Raw genomic sequence first — 17,703 nt, forward strand, 5'->3', positions numbered from 1 at the left:
TCTATGCTCAGAGCCCAATGTGGAGCTCGATCTCAGGACCCTGAGATCATGACCTGAGCTGAAATCAAGAGTCAGTCACTTAACCGACTGAGCCACCCAAGTACCCTGTAAAAGGGAATTCCTCTTGTAATATAAGCAGAGCCCAGGCCAGAGCAGATGTTAGCAGCCTGACAGGCTCCTTGAGTTTTTCTGTTCTGATGCTATCTTTGCAAAACCTCTGGTATCCTTTCAGATATCAAGGTATATTCCAGACAACAAGGAGGGCAAAGACCAAAAAGGAAGAAACTAGTCCACTAGGACACCTTCAAGAAAGTGTTTCCAGAAGCCACATCCAGCAGCTCCTGTTTGAAGCTCATTGCTACATTTGAGTCACATGGCCCCTGCTAGCTGCAGTCAGAGCAAGTGAGTGTGTTAATTCCGCACCTGCATGAGTGAGTGAAGCAGGGTTTTCATAGCCAGAAAAATGGAAAGCCCACATATTGGGTCAGCAGCCAGCAGGGTCTGCAACATTACACTAAAGTTTTCCGGCGAAAATAATGAGAGAGAAGAGCAGAGAAAGGGCAAATCAAAGTGGGTTTTAAAATTCAAGGGAACACAGATAATTAAATAAATATCAGCCTAAATTTATTTAAGTATTTTCCCTTTTAAATTACTTACCAGATGATCCATGGCACTAATCTCACAAGATGGGTGGGAGTTAGACAGGCTTGGGGAGGGCGAAACATTGCCAGCTAAGCCACCAAAGTGTGAGCTGTTTTGTGTCGAGATTATGATCCATTCCCTGTTTCCAGAAAATAAATTGCAAAGTAAGAAATACCAGGAAAATAAAGGGTTATCTGTGTATCTTAATAACATGTTTGTCGGGTACCAGATGAAGAGCCACTGAACCATCAGCATCGGGTATCAGATGAAGAGCCATTTGAAGCCAGGAGGGACCAGGTCACACATACGTTTTGGGTAGCTCGGATTGCAAGGGATGCTGGGGGCTGCATCACAGATCCTACTCACCTCTGATCCCAGTGTGCCTCACTGGAACATAATTTACACTGCTGTGTTCAAGGACTTTCTCCTGGTATCCTTCAGGGTCATAACACTTCAGGTATGTGTGTGTTGCCATTTCCAGGTGAGCTCCCCCATTTGAGGGTTAGTCAATAGCATGAACAGTCAATAAGTTTCAAGAGGTGTTGAGGAGGGGTGTGGGTGTCCTCACAGCCCTCCTGGGCCTGGAGCTTGGCGTGGCCTGCCCATCCTTGTAAGAAAGCGGGCATTAATCAGGCTGCTAGCAGTCACTTCCCCGTGCCCAGAGGTCTACCCAAGGACCCTCTATGTGCCAGCTCTAAGATCTCACTTTCCACCTCTTGACTACCAGTTCCTCGAGTGTAGGAGGAGTTTTGTGGTACTCCCCTGGGCTGGAGGTGCTCCCTGGGGCCCTTGTGGTGTTGGAGGGAGCTGCCAATTACCTGGGCCACACACTTGTGCTACTGAATTCAGGTCCCATTCACTCAGCCTTCTTGCATTGCATGCCCGCTACGGGATAGCTATCGTAACGAGGAGGGGAGGAGATCGTCAAAATATTTAGTAACTAGTAAAACATGTGCACTAACCAGCTCGAACCAATGTCTCACCAGTTGGTACAGGCACCGGTCATGAATTACTAGAACCAACTCAATACCAGTCTTGGAATCGGGCACTACCTCACAGAGTTGGAGAACTCTCATCATTGCTGTAACATCACCCCCACCTGACTCCTGGCCTTCAGCGTGGTGGCATGTGGAGGCAGAGGTCTTGGTGACAACAGATTCCTGCTAGAGCAGATTAGAGAGAGGCAGCTCCAGGGCTAAATCTGCATCTTCACCTCACTCGTGAAAGGTAAGAATAACTGTGCTATTCTGGGTACAACCTCCATGATTCTGAGGGTGAAGTTTGAAAGCTAAAGATTATCCTTCTGGTAGTTTTTTTAAAAGACTAAAAAAAAAAAAAAAGATTGATTGATTGATTTGAAAGAGAGAGAGAGCATGAGCAAGAGGGGCAGAGGGAGAAGGGGAGAGAGAATCTAGAGCAGACTCCCTGTTGAGCGTAGAGCCTGATGTGGGACTCCATCCCAGGATCCTGAGACGGTGACCTGAGCCTAAATCAAGAGTCAGACGCTCAGTCAACTGCACCACCCAGGCACCTTCTTCTGGTCATTTTTAAACTGGTTTTGTTTTTTTAGCAGAGCCATTTTTGCAAAACTGTCCTTGTTTGGAAATCCAATCCAGGGGGTGGAAGCTGGGGTGGGCCCCACAGTCTCACCATCCCCAGAAGCCCTGGACCCTGAGCAACCTAGCTAGGAAACCACCAAGTGCACTCCCCATTCACAAAAGGGGGAAAGTGAGACTCAGAAAGAAGTGACCCAGCCACGGTGCTAACTGGTTCAAGTCAGACAAATGGAATCTAGGCTTCTGACCACTAGCCCTGGCAGGGCTAGCAAGGCGCTTGCAGGGGCAGCTGCAGGTTCTGTGTATGGGGTCCAGAAGCCACAAGTGAATAAATCACAGCTAACATTTGTTAGCTCCTCAGTCTTCAGGGATCCCTTTCACCCCCACTGTCTCACTGATACAATAATCCAAATGAATACCTACCATCTCATAGGACGTAATAACCCAAGTGAACCAACCCAGAGGAGTTAAGTGATCTACTCAAAGACAGGCCCCTAGAAACTAGAGCTTCCTCTGAACACAGCATAACCTTGATAGAAGTTAGTTAGTACATGTTTAGAGCAAATGTCATGTTTCCCAAAGGCTGGTGGTCCCAGAGCAGGAGCTTCCGTATTAACCTGGGAAATTGTCAGGAATGCAGGTTTGAGGCCCACCCCAGACCTTTTAAATTAGAAAGTTTAGGAGTGGAGCCCCTAAAACAGCAATTGGGTTTTTTTAACAAGCCTTCCAGGTGATGCTGATGACAACTAAAGTTTGAGAACCCCCATGCTAAGGAACAAGGTCGTATTTCTATCTCCCCTACAGTCCTACAGCTGCCCTGCGTTGGAGGAGCCCTCAGGAGAGCTGGTGGGAGATGCGCCCTTCCTGTGGGACCCGGGACCTGAGCAGTAATTGGCTCTGCCTGCATGTATGTCAGGAAGGAGCCCGGGAAAGTCTGCACCAGGCCCGGTGCTTCTAAATCCTACTAAGTATTCTTTGTCACATGCCTAGCATCATGGTAAATACCACATAGTAAAAGATGCGCAACATCCTGCACCTTACCTCTCTTCATCTCCTTCTGAAGAATAGATTTTGAATAGATTCCCCAAGTCCCAAAATCATGGTGCACGCAGTGCTTCCCAAGCTTTTTTTTTTTTTTTTTTACTTTTTTTTTGCTTCCCAAGCTTTGATGTGCAAATGCATCACCTAATGATACTGTTGGAATAGAGATTCCGACTCAGCAAAAGTGAATATTTAATACAGATAATAAGATTGCGGGTTCAGTAAAGACTTTAAATCTCCTTCTGAATGCTTGCGAATCTTTCCCAAGGCCCTAAACTTATCCCCAAAGTTAGAAAAGCAGAGAGAAATTGCTAAGATCGGAGACCCCAATTATTGCAGTTCAAATTGGACATAATAATTTACCACCAGGCATTTGGGGGCTGAGCGCCGTGAAAGCTGATTTGTCCCTAAGGGAGATTCCACCTAATATCCCCTTTAAAAAGATCAATAGGGTGGTCAGAACTGGCGGGATAATCAGCTAGACAGTTGCCTTTCAGGGTTCCAGGAGGAAAAGTCCCTGGAGCACATCCTTTGTAGTAAGTGCTGCTTGGGTAATTGCTTTCATTTGATGGGAGTGCTCTGCACAATCTCCTGATGAATTTAATAGAAAGGAGATAGACCCAGAAGACATCGTGTTATATATTGAGCCACGAGACCAGTTCATCTAAACCTGAGAGACAATTCCCAGATTTTTCTGACTAGCATTACAAGTTGATGCAAACGCCATTAAAAAAAAAAAAAAAATCAAGAGGCCCTAATCTAATCTCTGCTTTCTGAGAATCCCCAGAAATGTGTTACTGGATAATGACTTTCTTCACAACTTAAAGAAACTCCCAAGAACTGTTCGGATGGTAGCCAATAGCAATGAAAAGCCCCAGAATAAAGATGGGTAACACGTGTTGATGGCCCCCCTATTTCCAGGGCTTGCCTAACCACACCTGGGGATTATCATCACAATCTCCACGTATCAAGTTGGGTCATTGCAGATGCTGGCCTGCCTTCCGGTAGCCCAGTGTGACCACGACATTCTGTCTTAAAGGATTTACTGGACTTCTTTATCATATTTTATAAATTTCTCTCCAACTGATGGGGGAAAGAAAGCTAAACAATAATTGGGAAGCAGGACGATATCACCTCGAGGTAGCAATGGGATGCCAACTTTTAGGTTGTGATGTTGCTTTATTTGCTCATCTGCATAAATATAAATATTCATTCTGTGATGCTCCAGAGGAGCACTAAAGCAGGATAAATTCTGTTGGGCTCATTTGCGTCAAGCCCTGTAATGATCTGTCACCAGTTACTTGAAATATTCATGTATTTTCTTTCATTTCACTCAGCAGAATCCAAAAAGCCAAGATGGCCTTTCTACAAGAGACAGGTGGTGAGTGTTGTGCATTGTCATGTTTGCTTTAAGAAAGCCTCGGTAGCTAAGGAAGTGAGAGATGGCTGAAGAGCCCCTTCATCCCACTTTATCTTTGCGTGATGGCAGATGGCACATGGAGTTTAAACAATATCATCACATCCACGGCAGTGGCTGCCAAACATGCCAAACGATGCCATTGCGTGCAGCGGAACATGCTGATTGCCAGTGGGTAATGAGCTCTGCAAAAAACCAAGCAATGCTAACATTGTGATGCTTGACAACTGCAAATTTATAACCTGATACAGCCTAGGAGGCGGCTCACTCGTTGAAGCAAGCTTGCACAAGGGTATGCCCGGTTTGCAGTCGACGCCGTGCGCATTGGGAACACTGAAAAATTAATGAGATATTATGGAAGCGAATTCCACAAATACACATCTATTTCTGGGAAAGCCAGTTGGACTTGTCCTAGTAGGTTTTTAAAATTCATTCTTGGTTCCATCCATTATTGAAGGGTTATAAATAGAAAGCGGTGAGCCTTGATTCTTTACCACCTAGGACAAGAGTTGGCGGCCAGCCGGCCTTCCCAGTGGGCACGCTTCACTGCTGTCTACACACCTGCAGCCGGCGGAGCAGTAGGGCCTCCTGGGTAGTGGCTGTGCCCCATTCTAGTACAAAAGTCTGCCCACATGGCCTCCAATCACTTTGTCATCTGTGGATACACACACATTGATTTTTTTTTTTTTTTAAGTCCTATAGCTAAATCCGAAGTCCTCTGAGGTTCCAGTCTATGCTGCTCTAATTACTGTTCTGTGACCTTGGCCAGATGAATCATCCTCCCTCGGCTTTGAGTCCTTCCCTCTAGAGGGGGGTGTGGTAATGGACCAGCCTCAGAAGGGGGTCCTGATGAGTAAATCAAACAATGTTTGTGGAGCTTGCCACAGAATGGGACATGTGGTAAACATGGCAATCTATCCTGGCCATAGTGTTGGTAGTATTACTTTAATTAGGATCTGGAGGGGATCCCTGGGTGGCTCAGCAGTTTAGCGCCACCTTCAGCCCAGGGCGTGATCCCAGGGTCCTGGAATCAAGTCCCACATCAGGCTCCCTGCATGGAGCCTGCTTCTCCCTCTGCCTGTGTCTCTGCCTCTCTATCTCTGTGTCTCTCATGAATAAATAAAATCTTTTTTAAAAAATAAAAATAATTAGGATCTGGAAAACTATTTGTTCTCATAACTGAATGCGTGGGTGACTCACATAATTTTTTTCAAGCATAAAAAAAAAATCTCATATAAGTGTCTTAGCTTGGACTGCTGTAACAAACTACCAACGACTGGAAGCCTAAATAACAAATACTTATTTCTGGAGGCTGGGGAAGTTCGAGATCAAGGAGGCAGCATTGTTGGGTTATGGTGAAGGCTCTCCTCCTGGCTTGTAGGTGGCCACCTTCTCGCTGCACCCTCACATGGCTGAGAGGGAGCACATTACTGTCTCTTCCTCTTTGTATAAGGGCCTAGATCCCAACCTGGGGGCCCCACCCCCATGATCTCATCTAAACCTGCTTACCTCCCAAAGGCCCCATCTCCAAATACCATCACATTTAGGGGTTAGAGCTCTAGCATATGGATCTGGGGAGGATACAAACATTCAGTTTGTAGGGACACAGTCTAAACATTACAAATGTTTAGATTCAAATCATAAACTACCGGTACAATTGTGACACCGTCGTCATCAACAATGACATGAGATGTTGCTCACCAGTCACTCTCATTTTGTCCCTGTTTAGAGACTCGATTTGACTATTTTCCTGGCAGATCTGAGACTGCTTTGCCTGGGCTCTTTCATCATATAAATGGGAGCAGGGAGAGTTACCAGGCAGGTGTGAGGTCCCAGGAGAAGGGGCATCTCCCACCAGCTTTCCTCCAGAGGAAGGAAGCTGTAAGAGCTGCCAAGGAGATAGAATGTGCTATCAGAAGGGAAAAACTTACCTAAGGAAGGGATACCCCTACAAGCACACTCCTATAAGATGACCCATCTATTTTTAGATTTTAGTAGCTCTATTATTCCTCCTAAAGAAGCAACATGTCCCACATGTGCTGGGTGACTGTATGTGCTAAGACACCAAGATGCCCATCACCAACTCATAATTGAGAAGGTTCGACTGGCATGTAAATTAGAAGAAAAAATGTGCTGAATAACTTGCAGTGTTGGAGGTGGGTAGGCAGCGGTGGAGAATAATTAGTGGAATGACAAAACATTTCAGCAAATGTTCTCAGTAATGAAGGGAAATTCATTTCTTGAACTCAATTTCTTGAAGGCTCATTTTCAAAAGGATACAATATTTCCTCCCTTTAAAATCAACCTGTCTACTTGCTCCTTCATCTTTTGAGGCTTATGTATCACCTAATTCACATCTCTATAAATGATAATCCACAGGAATATAACAAACATGCTGCTACATTGTAATGTCTTTCCCCAATCTATTACAGATTTTTCCTTTCTTACCATCCTTCCTTCTCTCCTTCATTTCTTCCCAACCATCAATAACAATATTAGGGATAAAAGCAAGCACATACGGGATGTTTCCAATGACCAGGCACTGATTCTGTTACATGCATTCCTATTCGTGCATGTCAGGGGTTACACATGTTGATTCATTAATTATTCCAACAACCCATCCAGGTCGGTAATGCTACTGTCCCCATTTTGCAAATGGGTAAGCCAAGGCTCAGAGAGGTGGATTGGCTTCTTGAGGTCGCATAGCTCTTATATGGTAAAATGGGGCCTTGTCCCCAGGGGTCCCACCGTCTGGCTCTGGTCTCAGTTCTGACATTGCCCCGCTTCTCCGCATGACCACCCCCGGACAAGCTTCTTTCCTTTCTCTCATCAGAGCTCTCAAAAGTCTTCCCCATTCTCACCAATTCAATGCCATCTTTGTCAACCACTCCAAAACGTATATATCCACGTATGTCCATTTTGCTGTAGTTCCATGGCACCAGTGGCCACTGCAAACTCCATCCCATCTACCTCTTAAGAGTTATTCAGTTTGAGACTCTAGAACTAACCTTGTCTTATTCCTTTTCTTTGTCCTGTATACCCTTTCAAATACACTTCAAATGCTTCTTATTGCATCTCCTAGCCAATGCCACCATAGCAGAAGCAATAAGGCCTTGGAAAATGGGTCTCTTACTCTAAAGACTTAATGTGACCTCTGGAAGGACTGTCCCCTCCCTCCTCACTGGTATGTCCACAGAGCACTTTGGTCAGGAGGTTGGTCAGACCCATGGAAAGTAACAGTGAGTGCCCCTCAAGAGAGAGGGCTGGCGCCCACTTTCCCATAGCCCCAACACTGTTTCTATTGTCTCAGCTTCTTTATTTTCTAACTGGCTGCTGATTTTTAAAATTTCCACAACATGCACTCGCTATGGTTTCAGACATCAACAAAAGGCATATGTCCCAATTGCTGTAGGAGGTCTCCAGCTGGCTGCAAGATTCCTTTGCTACCGTGGAAGCTAATGAGCTTCTAACAGATTCCTTTCTCCAGTGCCATAACCCTACCAGAAATACCAGCCACAGCCCTTGAGCACATTCTAAAACTATTATATAGGTCTCCTTTCAGATGCACAGGGAACCATCTAACCACAGCAGCAGGAAACCCATGCCTTCTCTTGCTTATAACCTGTCAAGTTGAGTAACTTCCAGCAAACTGCTTGGATCCACTGGCCAGCACCATGCATCAGGCCTGGGGCTATAGAACAAGTTAAAAAATTATCTGTGATAAACACGTATTTGAAATGCAGCCAAGTTGACTTTAGAAAGACTCCCACATTGTTATGAGAGTTTCTTCCTGGTGAAATGAGCTCTTTCAGTGGCAATTCATGATCTTTCAGCAGAATACTGAATGAGTCAAAAAAAAAAAAAAGTGAAAAGGTCACACCACATTAAGTTTAAAAACCAAGTTACAAAAGGATGTGTAAGTACAACACCGTTAAAAATTACTTATAAATACGATCAGAAAAATGCTTTCAGCAGTTATCTAGGCATAAAGAATATCGGTAACTTCGATTTTGTGCTTTTCTTTGTTTCTCAAATTTTCTGCAATAACTTTGTAATCAGATTTTTTTTAAGATTTTATTTATTTATTCATGAGAGACACAGAGAGAGAGGCAGGGACACAGGCAGATGGAGAAGCAGGCTCCCCGTAAGGAGCCCGATGTGGGGCTCCATCCCAGGACCTGGGGGTCACGCCCTGAGCCAAAGGCAGACAGACGCTCAACCACTGAGCAACCCAGGTCCTCCTGTAATCAGATTTTTAAAACTAATATTATTAAAAATAAAAATTACAACAAAAATAAGTGAGTGGTCCCATTCTAGTGAAACCAGAGTTTCTAGAATATTCTGGTATTCTGTGGCAGAGAATTATCATGTTGGGCAGCCTTTACCACTCAAGGCTTTATTTAGTCATCTGCTAAGTTGAGGACTTGAGCTAACACACTTGAGGCACCTCTGATGCTAACATGCTGTGATCCAGTATTTGGAAAAGTTAGGATGGAGAAGGACATTCCATCACCCCAGGGCGGGTGCTAGACCGCAGTTAGTACCTGACTGTCCTGAGCCTTGGATTTGTGTCTTTTCTCAGGTAAAACAAGACCTTTGGACTAGACATCCTGGCTTCTGTCCTCTGGGTCTGATACTCTGTGGTTCTGTGGGTCAGACTATGGCTCAGAAATGGCTTTTCACAAAATGTGCATGCAGTCTGTTCCCATACATCCTAGAGAATGAAGTGGAACATACTGAGGCTGCTAAAGCTGTGTCCTTAAAGAGTGCAGGCTTGAAAGTCCCGTTTCTAAAGATCTTTAAGCAGGGCCAAGACGAACCTAAGCACGTATCCCATCTGGAAGGCTCTCTGTCCTCTGTGAAGATTGCAGACCTCAGGGCCTGTGAGCTCCATGGCCCCAAGGTAGCTCATACCTTGTTTGCGGACGCGGCAGGCCTTCTTTTTGTTGTTGTTGTTGTTGTTGCTGGTGTAGTCATTATTTTAAGTTGTCAAATTATTGCCTTGTTCATAATACGAGCAGAATGTAGGAGACAGAACCCGGTTGGCTCTCTCTGTTGCACACTGAAACCTAGGAAAGCTATTTTATCTTAACAAAGCCATGGCCAAGAGAACACTTGGGGGACCAGAAAGCCCCGTGCAAAATGTCAAAAGTTGCTACCATCATTCACCTTTCTGGGTCTTTTTTGATGAAACAACTTCTAAAGGTCTCTTTAAATGTTAAAACCCATATTTCATGATTCTTCAAAAGTTAATTTCACAATTGCACTGCTGAGGATTTACCCCAAAGATACAGATGCAGTGAAACACCGGACCACATGCACTCTGATGTTTATAGCAGCAATGGCCACAATAGCCAAACTGTGGAAGGAGCTTCAGTGTCCATCGAAAGATGAATGGATAAAGAAGATGTGGTTTATGTATACAGTGGAATATTACTCAGCCATTAGAAACGACAAATACCCACCATTTGCTTTGACATAGATGGACCTGTAGGGTATTTTTTTTAATAACTTAATTTTTTATTGGTGTTCAATTTACCAACATACAAAATAACACCCAGTGCTCATCCGGTCAAGTGCCCCCCTCAGTGCCCGTCACCCATTCACCCCCACCCCCCTCCCCTTCCACCACCCCTAGTTCGTTTCCCAGAGTTAGGAGTCTTTATATTCTGTCTCCCTTTCTGATATTTCCCACACATTTCTACTCCCTTCCCTTATATTCCCTTTCACTATTATTTATATTCCCCAAATGAATGAGAACATATAATGTTTGTCCTTCTCCGACTGACTTACTTCACTCAGCATAATACCCTCCAGTTCCATCCACGTTGAAGGAAACGGTGGGTATTTGTCATTTCTAATGGCTGAGTAATATTCCATTGTATACATAAACCACATCTTCTTTATCCATTCATCTTTCGATGGACACCGAGGCTCCTTCCAGTTTGGCTATTGTGGACATTGCTGCTAGAAACATCGGGGTGCAGGTGTCCCGGCATTTCACTGCATCTGTATCTTTGGGGTAAATCCCCAGCAGTGCAATTGCTGGGTCATAGGGCAGGTCTATTTTTAACTCTTTGAGGAACCTCCACACAGTTTTCCAGAGTGGCTGCACCAGTTCACATTCCCACCAACAGTGTAAGAGGGTTCCCTTTTCTCCGGATCCTCTCCAACATTTGTGGTTTCCTGCCTTGTTAATGTTCCCCATTCTCACTGGTGTGAGGTGGTATCTCATTGTGGTTTTAATTTGTATTTCCCTGATGGCAAGTGATGCGGAGCATTTTCTCATGTGCATGTTGGCCATGTCTATGTCTTCCTCTGTGAGATTTCTCTTCATGTCTTTGGCCCATTTCATGATTGGATTGTTTGTTTCTTTGGTGTTGAGTTTAAGAAGTTCTTTATAGATCTTGGAAACTAGCCCTTTATCTGATACGTCATTTGCAAATATCTTCTCCCATTCTGTAGGTTGTCTTTTAGTTTTGTTGACTGTATCCTTTGCTGTGCAAAAGCTTCTTATCTTGATGAAGTCCCAATAGTTCATTTTGCTTTTGTTTCTTTTGCCTTCGTGGATGTATCTTGCAAGAAGTTACTGTGGCCGAGTTCAAAAAGGGTGTTGCCTGTGTTCTCCTCTAGGATTTTGATGGAATCTTGTCTCACATTTAGATCTTTCATCCATTTTGAGTTTATCTTTGTGTATGGTGAAAGAGAGTGGTCTAGTTTCATTCTTCTGCATGTGGATGTCCAATTTTCCCAGCACCATTTATTGAAGAGACTGTCTTTTTTCCAGTGGATAGTCTTTCCTCCTTTATCGAATATTAGTTGACCATAAAGTTCAGGGTCCACTTCTGGGTTCTCTATTCTGTTCCATTGATCTATGTGTCTGTTTTTGTGCTAGTACCACACTGTCCTGATGACCACAGCTTTGTAGTACAACCTGAAATCTGGCATTGTGATGCCCCCAGATATGGTTTTCTTTTTTAAAATTCCCCTGGCTATTCGGGGTCTTTTCTGATTCCACACAAATCTTAAAACAATTTGTTCTAACTCTCTGAAGAAAGTCCATGGTATTTAGATAGGGATTGCATTAAACGTGTATATTGCCCGGGGTAACATTGACATTTTCACAATATTAATTCTGCCAATCCATGAGCATGGAATATTTTTCCATCTCTTTGTGTCTCCTCAATTTCTTTCAGAAGTCTTCTGTAGTTTTTAGGGTATAGATCCTTTACCTCTTTGGTTAGGTTTATTCCTAGGTATCTTATGCTTTTGGTGCAATTGTAAATGGGATTGACTCCTTAATTTCTCTTTCTTCAGTCTCATTGTTAGTGTATAGAAATGCCACTGACTTCTGGGCATTGATTTTGTATCCTGCCACGCTACCAAATTGCTGTATGAGTTCTAGCAATCTTAGGGTGGAGGCTTTTGGGTTTTCTATGTAGAGTATCATGTCATCGGCAAAGAGGGAGAGTTTGACTTCTTCTTTGCCAATTTGAATGACTTTAATGTCTTTTTGTTGTCTGATTGCTGAGGCTAGGACTTCCAGTACTATGTTGAATAGCAGTGGTGAGAGTGTGGACATCCCTGTCTTGTTCCTGATCTTAGGGGAAAGGCTCCCAGGGCTTCCCCATTGAGAATGATATTTGCTGTGGGCTTTTCGTAGATGGCTTTTAAGATGTTGAGGAATGTTTCTTCTATCCCTACACTCTCAAGAGTTTTGATCAGGAATGGATGCTATATTTTGTCAAATGCCTTCTCTGCATCTAATGAGAGGATCATATGGTTCTTGGTTTTTCTCTTGCTGATATGATGATAAAACAATCACATTGATTGTTTTACGAGTGTTGAACCAGCCTTGTGTCCCGGGGATAAATCCTACTTGGTCATGGTGAATAATTTTCTTAATGTATTGTTGGATCCTATTGGCTAGTATCTTGTTGAGAATTTTTGCATCCATGTTCATCAGGGATATTGGTCTGTAATTCTCCATTCTGGTGGGGTCTTTGTCTGGTTTTGGAATTAAGGTGATGCTGGCCTCATAGAACGAATTTGGAAGTACTCCATCTCTTTCTATCTTTCCAAACAGCTTTAGTAGAATAGGTATGGTTTCTTCTTTAAACGTTTGATAGAATTCCCCAGGGAAGCCATCTGGCCCTGGACTTTTGTTTCTTGGGAGGTTTTTGATGACTGCTTCAATTTCCTCCCTGGTTATTGGCCTGTTCAGGTTTTCTATTTCCTCCTGTTCCAGTTTTGGTAGTTTGTGGCTTTCCAGGAATGCGTCCATTTCTTCTAGATTGCCTAATTGATTGGCATATAGCTGTTCATAATATGTTTTTAAAATCGTTTGTTATTTCCTTGGTGTTGGTAGTGATCTCTCCTTTCTCATTCATGATTTTATTAATTTGAGTCTTCTCTCTCTTCTTTTTAATAAGGCTGGCTAATGGTTTATCTATTACTAATTCTTTCAAAGAACCAACTCCTGGTTTTGTTGATCTGATCCACAGTTCTTCTGGTCTCGATTTCGTTGAGTTCTGCTCGAATCTTAATTAACTCTTCTGCTGGGTGTAGGATCTATCTGCTGTTTTCTAGCTCCTTTATGTGTAAGATTAGCTTTTGCATTTGAGTTCTTTCCAGTTTTTGAATGGATGCTTGTATTGCAATATATTTCCCCCTTAGGACTGCTTTTGCTGCGTCCCAAAGATTTTGAACGGTTGTATCTTCATTCTCATTAGTTTCCGTGAATCTTTTTAATTCTTCCTTAATTTCCTGGTTGACCCTTTCATCTTTTAGCAGGATGATCCTTAACCTCCACGTGTTTGAGGTCCTTCCAAACTTCTTGTTGTGATTTAGTTCTAATTTCAAGGCATTATGGTCCGAGAATATGCAGGGGATGATCCCAATCTTTTGGTATCGGTTCAGACCCGATTTGTGACCCAGTATGTGGTCTATTCTGGAGAAAGTTCCATGTGCACTTGAGAAGAATGTGTATTCAGTTGAGTTTGGATGTAAAGTTCTGTAGATATCTGTGAAATCCATCTGGTCCAGTGTATCATTTAAAGCTCTCGTTTCTTTGGAGATGTTGTGCTTAGAAGACCTATCGAGGGTAGAAAGAGCTAGATTGAAGTCACCAAGTATAAGTGTATTATTATCTAAGTATTTCTTCACTTTGGTTATTAATTGATTGATATATTTGGCAGCTCCCACATTCGGGGCATATATATTGAGGATTGTTAAGTCCTCTTGTTGGATAGATCCTTTAAGTATGATATAGTGTCCCTCTTCATCTCTCACTACAGTCTTCGGGGTAAATTTTAGTTTATCTGATATGAGGATGGCTACCCCTGCTTTCTTTTGAGGACCATTTGAATGGTAAATGGTTCTCCAACCTTTTATTTTCAGGCTGTAGGTGTCCTTCTGTCTAAAATGAGTCTCTTGTAGACAGCAAATAGATGCGTCCTGCTTTTTTATCCAGTCTGAAACCCTGCGCCTTTTGATGGGGTCATTAAGCCCGTTCACATTCAGAGTTACTATTGAAAGATATGAGTTTAGTGTCATCATGATAACTATCCAGTCCTTGTTTTTGTGGATTGTTCCATGGAACTTCTTCTTAAAGGGGAATTTTAAGAGTCCCCCTTAAAATTTCCTGCAGAGCTGGTTTGGAGGTCACATATTCTTTCAGTTGCTGCCTGTCTTGGAAGCTCTTTATCTCTCCTTCCATTTTGAATGAGAGCCTTGCTGGATAAAGGATTCTTGGTTGCATGTTCTTCTCATTTAGGACCCTGAATATATCCTGCCAGCCCTTTCTGGCCTGCCAGGTCTCTGTGGAGAGTTCTGTTGTTACCCTAATATTCCTCCCCATGAAAGTCAGGGATTTCTTGTCTCTTGCTGCTTTAAGGATCTTCTTTTTATCTTTGGAATTTGCAAGCTTCACTATTAAATGTCGAGGTGTTGAACGGTTTTTATTGATTTTAGGGGGGGATCTCTCTATTTCCTGGATCTGAATGCCTGTTTCCCTTCCCAGATTAGGAAAGTTTTCAGCTATGATTTTTCAAATACATATTCTGGCCCTCTGGCCCTTTTGGCGCCCTCGGGAACCCCAATTAAACGTAGGTTTTTCTTCCTCAGGCTGTCGTTTATTTCCCTTAATCTGTCTTCATGGTCTTTTAATTGTTTGTCTCTTTTTTCCTCAGTTTCCCTCTTTGCCATCAACTTGTCTTCTATGTCACTCACTTGTTCTTCCACCTCGTTAACCCTCGTCGTTAGGACTTCTAGTTTGGATTGCATCTCATTCAATTGATTTTTAATTTCTGCCTGATTGGATCTAAATTCTGCAGTCATGAAGTCTCTTGAGTCCTTTATGCTTTTTTCTAGAGCCACCAGTAGCTGTATAATAGTGCTTCTGAATTGGCTTTCTGACATTGAATTGTAATCCAGATTTTGTAACTCTGTGGGAGAGAGGACTGTTTCTGATTCTTTCTTTTGAGGTGAGGTTTTCCTTCTAGTCATTTTGCTTAGTGCAGAGTGGCCAAAAACAAGTTTTATTGGGAAAAGGAGCAAAAGAGAGGAGAGAAAGAAGGAAAGAAAAGAGACAAAGAAAAAGAAAAAGAAGAAAAAAAGGGAAAAAGAGAAGGAAAAGAGAAAAAAAGAAAGGGGAAAAAAGGGTGGGGTAAGCAATCAGAAATCAAAAAAAAAAAAAAAAAAAAAAACACGAGGGAGTATCTTCTGATTCTGTGTACTTTAAGTCCCTTGACTTCCCCTGGAACTTGTCCCATCTAGCTGGTCTTCTGGGGGAGGGGCCTGTTGTGCTGATTTGCAGGTGTTAGCAGTTGGGGGAGCTGCTCTGCCCCCTGCCTGGTGCAGGGCTCAGTGGGGGTTGTTCACCCCGTGAGGCCCCAGGAGGAACAGCTCCAGTGGCGGGGCCAGCTCTGGAAACCTGGATTCAGCCCCCGCAGTAACCATGGAGCTCTCGGTCTGCAGGGCCTGGAGGCTCCGGGGCGGGGCCGCTGATCTGCTCAGCTGGGGCAGGAGCGTCCTTGCTGTCCTGGGCCCTCCCGGCCTCTGCCTGTCCCGGGGGAGGCCGGATCCTGGGCTGTGTCCCGGCGCCCTGTGCTCCGGAGCCTGCGCTGGTGGATTCGCGCTCCCGCCCCGCAGCCCCCTCCGCGGAGCCGCCCCCGCCCCCCCCGAGCTGCTCCGGTCCAGCCGTGCGCGCTGTAGCCCTTAGGGAGCTCGGCGCACTCTCCCGGGGCGCAGGTCCCTGTTAGTGTCCCCGGGAGCCCGAGGGCATCCCCGCCCTCCTGGGTCCTGCTCCACCTCCCTGCGAGCCCCTTTCCGCCCGGGAAGGTCGGTGCAGCTCCTGCTCCTCCGGGACGGGGCTCTCCTGTCCTGGGGACACTCGCCCCGGCCTCAGCCCGGCTCCTCGCGGGGCCCCTCCCCCTCGGAGGCCTTTTGTGTCTTTATTTCTTTTTCCCCGTCTTCCTACCTGGATAGAAGCGCGAACTCTTCTCACTGTAGCATTCCAGCTGGTCTCTCTTTAAATCTCAGGCCGAATTCGTAGATTTTCAGGATGATCTGAAGGTTATCTAGGTAATTTGGTCGGGACAGGTGACTTGGGGACCCTACTCTTCAGCCATCTTGCCCCTCTTTTTTTTTTTTTCTTTTTTTTAATTTATTTTTTATTGGTGTTCAATTTACTAACATACAGAATAACCCCCAGTGCCCGTCACCCATTCACTCCCACCCCCCGCCCTCCTCCCCTTCTACCACCCCTAGTTCGTTTCCCAGAGTTAGGAGTCTTTACGTTCTGTCTCCCTTTCTGATATTTCCCACACATTTCTTCTCCCTTCTCTTATATTCCCTTTCCCTATTATTTATATTCCCCAAATGAATGAGAACATATAATGTTTGTCCTTCTCCGACTGGCTTACTTCACTCAGCATAATACCCTCCAGTTCCATCCACGTTGAAGCAAATGGTGGGTATTTGTCATTTCTAATAGCTGAGTAATATTCCATTGTCTACATAAACCACATCTTCTTGATCCATTCATCTTTCGTTGGACACCGAGGCTCCTTCCACAGTTTGGCTATTGTGGACATTGCTGCTATAAACATCGGGGTGCAGGTGTCCCGGCGTTTCATTGCATTTGTCTCTTTGGGGTAAATCCCCAAGAGTGCAATTGCTGGGTCGTAGGGCAGGTATATTTTTAACTGTTTGAGGAACCTCCACACAGTTTTCCAGAGTGGCTGCACCAGTTCACATTCCCACCAACAGTGTATGAGGGTTCCCTTTTCTCCGCATCCTCTCCAACATTGGTTGTTTCCTGTCTTGTTAATTTTCCCCATTCTCACTGGTGTGAGGTGGTATCTCATTGTGGTTTTGATTTGTATTTCCCTGATGGCAAGTGATGCAGAGCATTTTCTCATGTGCATGTTGGCCATGTCTATGTCTTCCTCTGTGAGATTTCTGTTCATGTCTTTTGCCCATTTCATGATTGGATTGTTTGTTTCTTTGGTGTTGAGTTTGATAAGCTCTTTATAGATCTTGGAAACTAGCCCTTTATCTGATATGTCATTTGCAAATATCTTCTCCCATTCTGTAGGTTGTCTTTGAGTTTCCCTATCAAAATACCATGGACTTTCTTCAGAGAGTTAGAACAAATTGTTTTAAGACTTGTGTGGAATCAGAAAAGACCCCGAATAGCCAGGGGAATTTTAAAAAATAAAACCATATCTGGGGGCATCACAATGCCAGATTTCAGGTTGTACTACAAAGCTGTGGTCATCAAGACAGTGTGGTACTGGCACAAAAACAGACACATAGATCAGTGGAACAGAATAGAGAATCCAGAAGTGGACCCTGAACTTTATGGGCAACTAATATTCGATAAAGGAGGAAAGACTATCCATTGGAAGAAAGACAGTCTCTTCAATAAATGGTGCTGGGAAAATTGGACATCCACATGCAGAAGAATGAAACTAGACCACTCTCTTTCACCATACACAAAGATAAACTCAAAATGGATGAAAGATCTAAATGTGAGACAAGATT

The 17,703-nt window shown here is 44.0% G+C and overlaps 1 protein-coding gene across 1 annotated transcript in view; it reads left to right on the top strand.

The window, feature by feature from the left end:
* The window catches only part of PLEKHG7 (pleckstrin homology and RhoGEF domain containing G7), a 78,436-nt gene that overhangs the window by 30,345 nt on the left and 30,388 nt on the right, over positions 1 to 17,703 (top strand). The window contains 4 exon segments of the mRNA XM_038559169.1: positions 1,370 to 1,401; positions 1,403 to 1,491; positions 4,580 to 4,620; positions 9,464 to 9,554. Of these exon segments, the coding sequence (XP_038415097.1) occupies positions 1,370 to 1,401; positions 1,403 to 1,491; positions 4,580 to 4,620; positions 9,464 to 9,554 (253 nt within the window).

This window comes from Canis lupus, chromosome 15 (genome assembly GCF_011100685.1).
Source record: "Canis lupus familiaris isolate Mischka breed German Shepherd chromosome 15, alternate assembly UU_Cfam_GSD_1.0, whole genome shotgun sequence".
Classification (NCBI taxonomy): domain Eukaryota; kingdom Metazoa; phylum Chordata; class Mammalia; order Carnivora; family Canidae; genus Canis; species Canis lupus.